General features: G+C 34.1%; 1 protein-coding gene across 1 annotated transcript; it reads left to right on the top strand.

Annotated features, from left to right (window-relative positions):
- Nucleotides 1–7,609: 7,609 nt before the first annotated feature.
- On the top strand, nt 7,610–9,796 carry LOC120088332 (trihelix transcription factor ASIL2). The gene is made up of 2 exons (XM_039045555.1): nt 7,610–9,350; nt 9,470–9,796. Exon 1 carries the CDS (start codon nt 7,969–7,971, stop codon nt 9,058–9,060), a length of 1,092 nt encoding a protein of 363 aa, XP_038901483.1. The 5' UTR covers nt 7,610–7,968; the 3' UTR covers nt 9,061–9,350; nt 9,470–9,796.
- The last annotated feature ends 209 nt before the right edge of the window (nt 9,797–10,005 follow it).

The following is a 10,005-nucleotide window of genomic DNA, read 5'->3' as shown; positions in this document are numbered from 1 at the left end:
TGAAGTTGGAGAGAGATATAATGGAGGTGAGAATATTTTTAACCTTTAAAAAAGAAGTAGATACTAATGAACTTTTTTAAAGTTCAAAAGTATTTTTTCCAATGAGATATTATCGATTTATGTTCACACTAAAAGTAAGTATTTTAAAAAAAAATGAAGTTTAAGGGTGTTTTTAAAACTTTCAAAAAATCATGAGTAATTTTTAAACAAAACACAAACGGTTTTCATTCAAAACCAACGATAAAAGCATTTTTAAACTATTTTAAAAGTTTGTGGGTATTTTTTTTAAACGGTTGAAAGTTATGGGGTATTTTAAAATAAAATTTTATAACCTTTTTCAATTTATATATTTAAAAAAAATGTTGTTTCAATATCTTATTTTATTCATTTTTATCAGCTATCGCTTTGCTGCAAAAGTAAGCATAGCTTGTTAGTTACCAAAATATATATGATTCGAATTTTCCCACCCCCATTGTACTTTAAAAAAATATCATTATATTTCTCTAAGATTTCCTCCATTGTTTTTTGCTTTTTGTATTTCCCCTCTAGATCCATTCTCTATTTCGTCTCGAGCGATAGTAACACTCACTTTCTTGTATTTTGCTTCAATGACAACACACAACGACAACGAGCACAACGAGCATAGTTGTTTATTCTTCATCCGAGAACATGAGATGGGTAGTTTATTGTTCAATTTTAGCTCATGTACAATTTTGGTCCCTTATTTATGAGTTTGTTTTATTTTCGTATATATATATATATACTTTCAAGATCTTGACTTAGTTTGTTCGATTTTAGTCCATATGTTTTTAAAATATTAAGTTAGTTTGTCCAATTTTAGTCCATATACTATCAACGTATTTAATTTAGTCCATATACTATCAATGTATTTAATTTAGTCCATACCGATAGATTATTGTTGGTTTTTTTCCTTCGAAAACATAACTGTGAGTATGTTGACTGTAAAATTTGAAAACACGCATTATTCACTAAATTAATGACAAAATTTCAAATCATCAAATTTGGGATCAATTAAGAGTTAATGTATCCCAAATTGAAATTGAAGACAAATTTCGATGTCGCCACGTGGTTTCATGAATCAGATAAAATTTAATTTGGTCCAATTTAATATTATTATTTGGATTAAAGTCTCTAAACCCAAAAATAAGTTGAATTTCTCCCAAATGTTAAATCAAGCCTAAATCCAATTAACTGGGCCCAAGAACCAGACACATGAGTCAACCTAGCCTAAGCCCATGGACCCACTAGAGAGCTTTATAAATAGAGAACAATTTCTCATTTGTGGGATCAGGAATTTTATATTCTAGAGGACCTAGAGAGAATTTTAAATTTTATATTCTAGTGGACCTAGAGAGAATTTTTCCAAATCAAGGTACACATTCGACTGGATCAAGTACTAAAAGATCAAATTATCCAATCCTAGAGATCGAACCACGTCAAATCAACATCAACACCAACTCAAGTTCAACTCCACGAAACAAGTTTCTCTGAAAGCCTCGTGTGAACATTAATCCTCCAAGCAGATCATCAAGCCAGGTCGATCATTCAAAAGATCAATAAGACCGATCATCCAAGAAGATCAACAAGTCCAAAGACCGATCATCCAAGAAGATCATCAAGCCAAAGATCGATCATCTAAGAAGGTCAACAAGCCCAAAGACCGATCATCCAATAAGATCAACAAGCTCAAAGACCAATCATCCAATAAGAATCAACAAGCCCAAAGGTCGATCAATAAGCCCAAAGACCGATCATCCAAGAAGATCAACAAGTCCAAAGACCGATCATCCAAGAAGATCAACAAGCCCAAAAAGGTTGATCATCCAAAAATATCAACAAGCCCAAAGGTCGATCAATAAGCCCAAAGACCGATCATCCAACAAGATCAACAAGCCCAAAGACCGATCATCCAAGAAGATCAACAAGCCCAAAAAGGTCGATCATCCAAAAATATCAACAAGCTCAAAGGTCGATCATCCAAGAAGATCAACACGTCCAACGGTCGATCATCCAAGAAATCATCAAGCCAAAGGACGATCATCCAAGAAATCATCAAGCCAAAGGACGATCATCCAAAAAAATCAACCAGCTTAAAGATTAAAATTTATTTTGAAAGCTTCAAAGAGTTGTTCTATTAGAGATTGTATTTGCTATACTAAAATTAATAAAAATACAAAAGTTCAAATTCCATGAATTAAGTTTTTCCGGAAACCCCGTGCGAACACATATAAACATAATGTATTTATTGTCAAAAAATTATTGACTTAAAAAATTAAAAAAATTATAATCAATTAAATTTCACCGTTTTTTCATAATTATTAAAATTAACTTTAATATTTCACTTCACAATTGTTTTAAATTAATTAATAGACATTAACGTCAATGAAGTGAGTATTTAGTAAAAAAGAAAAAAGTTAAAAGTGTAAAATCTGAAATATAGGAATTAAATTGAAACAAAACTCAAATTTCAAAGATAAAATTGTAACATTTTGAAAACCAAATGACTAAAATAAATACCTACTCACAATCTAAGGATGAGAAAGGTAGGACTTTGAAAATTAGAAATCAAATTAAAACAGAACTAAAATCTCAAAAGCAAAATTATAACCTATTGAAACTGAATGACTAAAGTGAAATCAAACTCAAAACTCGAGTCTCACATGATAACGATTTTGTTTTTGAAAATTAAGCTTATAGTCACTACTTCCACCTCCAAATTTCTTCATTCGTTATCTACCTTTTACCAATACTATAGAAAACCAAGCAAAATCTTGAAAACTAAAAATGTAGCTTTTAAAAACTTGCTTTTGGATTTTTTTGCTAAGAAATCAACTATTGTACTTAAAAAAAGATGCAAATAATTGCAAACAATAGGAAAGAAATAGGTTTAATTTTCAAAAATAAAAATAAAAAACAAAATGGTTACCAAAATGGACTAAATAACTAAAAACGCAACACTTTAAAACTTAGGGACCAATTTGAAACAAAACTCAAATCTCAAGGATATACTACAAATTTTTAAATTTAGAGACAAGATTGAAATTAGACTAAAAACTTAACAACTATAAATATAACATTTTAAAACTCATATACCAAATAAAAATTAGAGCGAAAACCTAAGAACCAAAAATATTTTTACCTCGCCAAATCGAGCATAGCTCAATCGACATACGAGTACGCTAATGCATGAAGTTTGTAGTTCGAATCTATATACTCAATTATACTTCATATATATAGTATAGAAATTGTCTTTTTTTCTTAAAAAAATGTCCTAGATGAAATTATTTCTCTCCCAAACCAATCCCAAATCACGTCAAAGAAAAGGGGAAAAAAAGAAGGGCTGACAAGAAAAATAGCAAATTTTAAAGTTTCATTTGAAAAAATAGCAAAAAGGTTTCAAAATTATAAAAATAACAAAACGAATTTGTATAATAGAAAATACTAATTAGTAAATGACAAAATTACCCTAAAACAACAAAATTAAGTACAAACAAGAATGCAAAGATATACTAATTTAAAAACAACTCGAATACCACAAATATACTCTACCTAAACAATCTAGAACTATAAATACACCGTATCTAAACATTTCATAAGCAAAAATTAAAAATCACCTAATATGATCCTTAACACTTTTGGTTGCCTATAGAATGTGTGTATGCGAGGGAGGATGACAACTAAACAGTGGAGGTCATTAGAAACTTTTGGATGTCCAAATCATGGACTTCTTTCAACGCGAGAAAGAGCAAAGTTGATTGCACTAGTGAAGTTGCAGTTGACAAGTGAGTATTTGAAAGAATTGCAACTTTAGGACGATGTGACTATTGGAAATATAATTGTTTTTTACAGCAAACCAGTTATACGGAGTTTCATTGTCTTCATTCCATGTGATCATTTTGCTCATAGGATCTTGAAAGCCAACTTTAAATACTATCAATCCCATAACATCATTGTTGAAAACGATGTCCAAATTAGAAACAAAAGTAGAAAACATATGTGCGAGTAAACTAGCCAAGACGATGGAATTCAAGAGAGGGTTGTTGAACCAACAATTGTAGATATGAGATTGATAGGGAGAAAAAGAGATTTTGGAGGCGGCTAAGTGAAGAAGATGAAGGATATGAGATTTAGGGTTTTTTGTTATCTTATTTTAATAATAATAATAATAATAATTTCATATTAATATTAGTAATAAAGTGAACAAAAAATATATATATATATACACATGTTTCAAACAGTTTAATTCTCATTTATATATTTCTTTTTAAGTATAACAACCCTTTATACGTGTTTCTATGTGAAAATTTGAAAACATTGAAAATATGAAAAAAAAAAACAAAAACAAAAAAAAAAAGATCAAGTTAATTTGATAAAAAAAATGTTAAAATAATGAAAAAAAATATTTAGATATATTTGAGTTTGTAACAAACATTCAAACAAACTGAAAGTTAGTTAGATAAAATCAATTTTGATTGTAAAAGATAAATTCAAATATAACTTCAAGAGAAACATGAGAAAGTTTTTATTTATTGTGATTAATTCGATAAGTAGTCAAATAAAATCTAATTTGATAATAAAATACAATAAAATACAAATATAATTTGTTGGGATTGGTGTCTTAATTCTCTCAGAGTTGTTTATGAATAAAATAAGTGTTATTTCATTTTGGCATTTACTCATATCCAATAAATAAAGCTCCTATTATAGGTAAACGTAAGCATGTATATAAGATAACCTAAATAGGTGATTGAGGTGGGATACCTGATCCTATTGACATTACGGATACAACCCGTTTTATAAGGGTTTGCAAGTATTGTAAACTACTACAGATAGTAGATCCTGACCATTTATGTGGAGAAATGCGAGCGAGGGTGTCCTATACAAAAAGTTTGTATAAGACCGGACCACGAGATGATTCGTCTCTATATATAACACCGTTGATACTGGAGACTTACATCTCACCTAAACGACCATAGGTGACATGACCTCAATCTGTTTTGGGAACTCTGCCTTTGAGGATGGTCATTTGATTAGTATGGGTGGGAGTGGCCAGATTGCTAACTCAGCAGCACCTTTTTGGCAGCTTGTCTAATCTGGGAGCTGGAAACTCAGTTACACAAGATGGAGTTCACTCCTTCCCCGAAGCAAGGGTAAGTAGATAAATTGCTCTTTTAAGGACTGATTCTATGGCTTAAACATAGTGGCCATAGCTTCTCTTTGGAGGAGATGACTCAATCATAGTAGGACTATGACTTATGTTCATTAAAGAAATCAGTGGTAGTTAAGGAGTTAGATGTAACTACAAAGGTATAACAATTATTGGTCGAGTTGTACTTACAAACGATATGTGAAGGATTGTCGCACTATTGATTGGTTAAGATGGACACATAATATATCTGTAGTATGGAGAGTTCAGCTGTCGGTATTTAGTGGAGTGTCTGGCAGTTAACGATGGTGGATCTCGTGACTAAAGAGTTTAGTCAGTTATTCATGTACCGTTGGAGGGTCCCCTTGGTAACTTAGTGGATTCAAGTTGAGAATCAGTTATTGGTGTTGATTTGAATTGTTCAAATTGTCAAGTGGTAATTCGATTATATATGATATTATCGGTATGGTGTATGAGATACATCAAGTGAAGGGTTAATGTAAATGAGATTTACATTAAATGCCATGAAATAGAAAAAGGGCTATGGTTTGTATGTTTCATCTCGAAATATTAAAACTATAGGTTATAAATATAGTATGATAAGTTGGTGATCATTTATATTTATAATAATATTAATTATTTGATAATTATCTCTTTTTCTCTAATAACCAATTGAGTGGGAGGTTATTGGTGGTTTCATGGTAACCGTGAGATAAAGGAAAAATGTTTTCCTAAATTTAGTAAGACGTTGATTTTGAGATTTCCAATCTCAGAAAGTTCTCACGAAAAAGATGTGAAGTAAATCAGATTAACTAAACGACAGCTTGGAGAGACTAGACAATTGTGGAGAGTTTCTATACAATAGGCTCTCAGGTGACTGGTGAACTAAACGATCGTATAGCTTTTGCTAGGCGATTGCATAGCTTTTGTTAAACGATTGGGCATTGTCCTATACGATAGACTTTATCTTCCCCGATTGTTCTCGTCCGCCTCATCATCTAACCAAGTCCACACAGAGCCCACCTCTGGATTCTCACATCGAGAATACCAAGGTAGTCTTTTTGTGGTGTTATACTCCAACTCGACACATTCGAGATTCTGTGGAGGCCGTTCATGGTGTTTGGGGTGTTCGTGACTTGGAGATCGCGGAGTTTGAGTTCGATGTGATCATGCAGTGTAGAGTTCGTGTTGTTTGAGCTTCAGTGATCGAGGGATCTCGAAGATGAGTCTTCAAAGGTATGTTAATTCTATCCATTGATCTGTAGTAAAATATGCTGTAATTTCTGTTTTGCGCATAGCCTATTGTTTTCGTTTGTGACTGTAATTGTACATGTTCATATATAATTGAAATTTGGAAAGATCCTTCCGCTGCTCATGAAAATCTTCATATCTGATTTCCTTCATAATTCAGTAGAGAAAAATTCGAAAGGGAGCTTGTTTTTTTTACAATTACACTGCATTTTTAATTCTATTTCTATTTAAGCTTCAACAATTACTGTATTTATAACTCCATCAACCACAAAACCTATGAAAGAAGCCTAACTCGTTGGAGAGACAATAAAAACAACATGATTGCAAAAGTGAATACTTATTTGCTTGTAAAAAAGTCAAATTAATTGTATAATAATATAATAAGACGATAACGAATAAAAGGTGATTAAAAAATTTAAAAAATGAAAACTTTTAAATGAAATGTACCCTTTGTTAGATGATAATATGTATAAAACTTTTAGTAAAATCCTAATCAAGATAAAAAATAATTTGAATTTAAAATAATGAAAAAAAAACCAATAAAATAATGTAAAATCTAAAGATATATTATAAATTAAGAAAATCAAAATAATGAAAAACAAATTAAAGATGAATTAATTCTAAATATTTTCGAAAATTCGTTAAATCAAATCAAAACAAATATGAAACTGCCAATTCAAATTTTAAAATGACAGAAAAATTCGGCATCTTTATCCATTAAATCCGTTAGATTGAAATCTCTTGCCTACGATTCCATTTATATTGTATTTTTTTTTTTTATTGAGAATTGATATACGGTCAACGAAATCTCCTATCTGACGAGTCCATTTATATTATTTTTTTTATTGAGAATTGATACATGGTCTTGAGACGATTCCATTTACACTATATTTCTATTGAGAATTTATACCTAGTATAACAATTACACAGTACTGAAAAAAAAAACTGTTAATCGACCATACCAAGGGCAATTTGGAGATTAAAAAAAAAATATTTCATGTACCCAATATGTTTTTGCCAAAAATCTTATTATTTTCATTTTTTTTTTTGACAAAAATCAAAAGATATCTCTCGATTTTGCTATTTACTTTAATTTCTAAAAAAGAAAAAGACCGGCCCATAGGAAAATGAAGGAAAAAAGAAACCGAAATCTGAAAAGTCCCGAAATTGCTCCACTACTAAGCCAAGCCAAATGAAATGGCATTGTAAAATAAAAAAGGTTACCCCAAATCAAGCCCCATCCCCACGCCAACGCCATCCACCCTTCTCTTCCCTCCACCCACCCACCCCACCCTTGGCGGCGGCTTACAATCCCCCTCATCATCCTCACCGCCCAATCCCCTTTCGCCATGTCACTCCTTCCCTGCGCCCCTCGCGCACTTTATCACCTCCCTCCCCCGGCGCACCTTAGCCCTCCCCCCTTAGCGGTGGCCTCATCCTCTAAATCCTCCTCCTCCTTCCTCTCTCTCTTCCTCTCTCCGCCGCTCCTCTCTCTTCTTCTTCTTCAGATCTAACCCTTTTCCCCCTTCTGATCTCTCTTCAGATCTCCGATGGTTTCCTCTGCCATGGGTTCTCCTTCCTCTCCCATCGATGGATCTCCCCCTTCTTCTTCTCACCCTTCCAATCCCCTTCAAGCCCTTTCCCTTTCTGCTCCTCTCCCTCCTCCTTCCAATCCGCCGCCGCAAGCCACGGCTTCCTCTCGCCGTCTTCCGCCTCCGTGCTGGTCTCATGAGGAGACGATTGCTTTGATCGATTCTTATAGGGATAAGTGGTATTCCCTTCGTCGTGGGAATCTCAAGGCCACTCACTGGCAGGATGTTGCCGATTCCGTTTCTCATCGATGCCCTAACGCATCGCCACCGAAGACCGCCGTGCAGTGTCGTCATAAGATGGAGAAACTTCGGAAACGGTACCGGACTGAGCTTCAACGGGCTCGGTCTATGCCGCTTTCCCGATTTACGTCTTCTTGGGTTCATTTTAAGCGGATGGATGCTATGGAGAAAGGGCCGTCTGCGAAGCCGGAGGAATCGGATAGCGGTGGGGAGGAGGAGGAGGAAGAGGAAGAAGATGATCAGGAACTGTATGAAGAGTTTAGGAATGCTGGGGCTTCGGCGACTCGGAGTGTGAGGAAATTGTATGGAAATGGGATTAATAACAGCGGTGGCACTGGCGGTGGAAGTGGTGGAGATGGAGCCGCTGCTGGAGGGTTTCGGATTCGAATTCCGACTGGTGTGAGTATAGCTCAACCAGGGTTGAAAAATTATCCGAAATCTGAACAGAAGATGAACCCTAATTCAAATCCTGTTTCAGGGATGAACTCTGCCGCTGTTAATTTTGGGACTAGAGTTGTGAGGGAGTCGAACCCGGTGAGGCCGGTGACAGGGAAGAGAGGGGAGAGGGAAAGGGAACGAGATCCAGTTGCAGAGATGGTGTCCGCTATTAAAACTTTGGGAGATGGGTTTGTAAGAATGGAGAGGATGAAGATGGAAATGGCTAGAGAGATTGAAGCAATGAGAATGGAGATGGAGATTAAACGAACAGAAATGATCCTGGATTCACAGCAGCGAATTGTGGAAGCTTTTGCTAAGGCAGTTACTGAAAACAAGAAGAAGACTAAGAGAATCCCATCTCCTGAGGCCTAAAATGGCTTCCTTTTTCTCCATTTTTGGGCTCAATTGGCTCAAATTCCAAATGGGGTTTCATCCTTCTTCTCAAACTATGATTGGTTGCAGAGATTTTCAGCTTCTGAAAGTCGAAAATGATCCTAGTTAGGTTCCTTTTCTAGTCCTTTTGTTGTTTTATTCCACTCTTTTTCTTCCTTTTTTTTTTTTCACATTGTTCTTTTCATCTTTGACTGGATTAGCTAGATTGTGATTGTCTAATCAGTGTAGCCATATAAAAAGAAAACTCTGGTAAATCTTCACATATAGAGGTAAATTATTCAGTTTGTTTGTTCTCTGCGAATTCAAGTCTCATTGTTTATCACTGTTTACCGTAAAGAAAAAGCTTCTTCCTGTTTGTTTTTGTCTGAAGCTTCTGAACTTGCTGCAGTTTGTAGCTCCCAAACTTGCTGAAGGGAACTTCAATTTGTGAATAAAGAATCAGATTATGGCAAAATTGCCCTTTTTTTGGCCTTCTTTATGTGAAATAGATGAAGCAGGTGTTTGGATTTCTTGTAGCTGAATGGCCTCTTTTGAAGTGAGTGTATTATCTGCTGCCTGCTTTAGTGGATGAATTGGTGGCATTGGCTGACCATTTTGATTAGAAATGTTAACTTTGTTGTATAGAATTTAATCACTATGGTTTAAAATTTAGAATTCTATTCTTATGGTTCAAAGTTCTATCAAATGATACTCAGTTTTAACTTTCTTTTAAGTATAAAATTTGTAGCATAACCTTTATAAGGAAGGTCATTCTATTTTGGATTTCTGAACGTTTGTGTTCATGGGCTTGGAAAGAATGAGGGCCTTTTTGAACTCCTTTGTTGTGAGGCAGTTTATGAGCAAATGGGGTGATTTAAAGTGGTTTTTAAGAAGGTAGAAGGGCTCGAAAGTACTTTTCTAAAATGTACTTGGGAGGATGTATTT

The sequence above is a fragment of the Benincasa hispida genome, chromosome 1 (genome assembly GCF_009727055.1).
Source record: "Benincasa hispida cultivar B227 chromosome 1, ASM972705v1, whole genome shotgun sequence".
In the NCBI taxonomy this organism is placed as follows: domain Eukaryota; kingdom Viridiplantae; phylum Streptophyta; class Magnoliopsida; order Cucurbitales; family Cucurbitaceae; genus Benincasa; species Benincasa hispida.
Note: the sequence above shows the minus strand (reverse complement) of the source record. Positions and strands in the feature narration are given on the sequence as shown.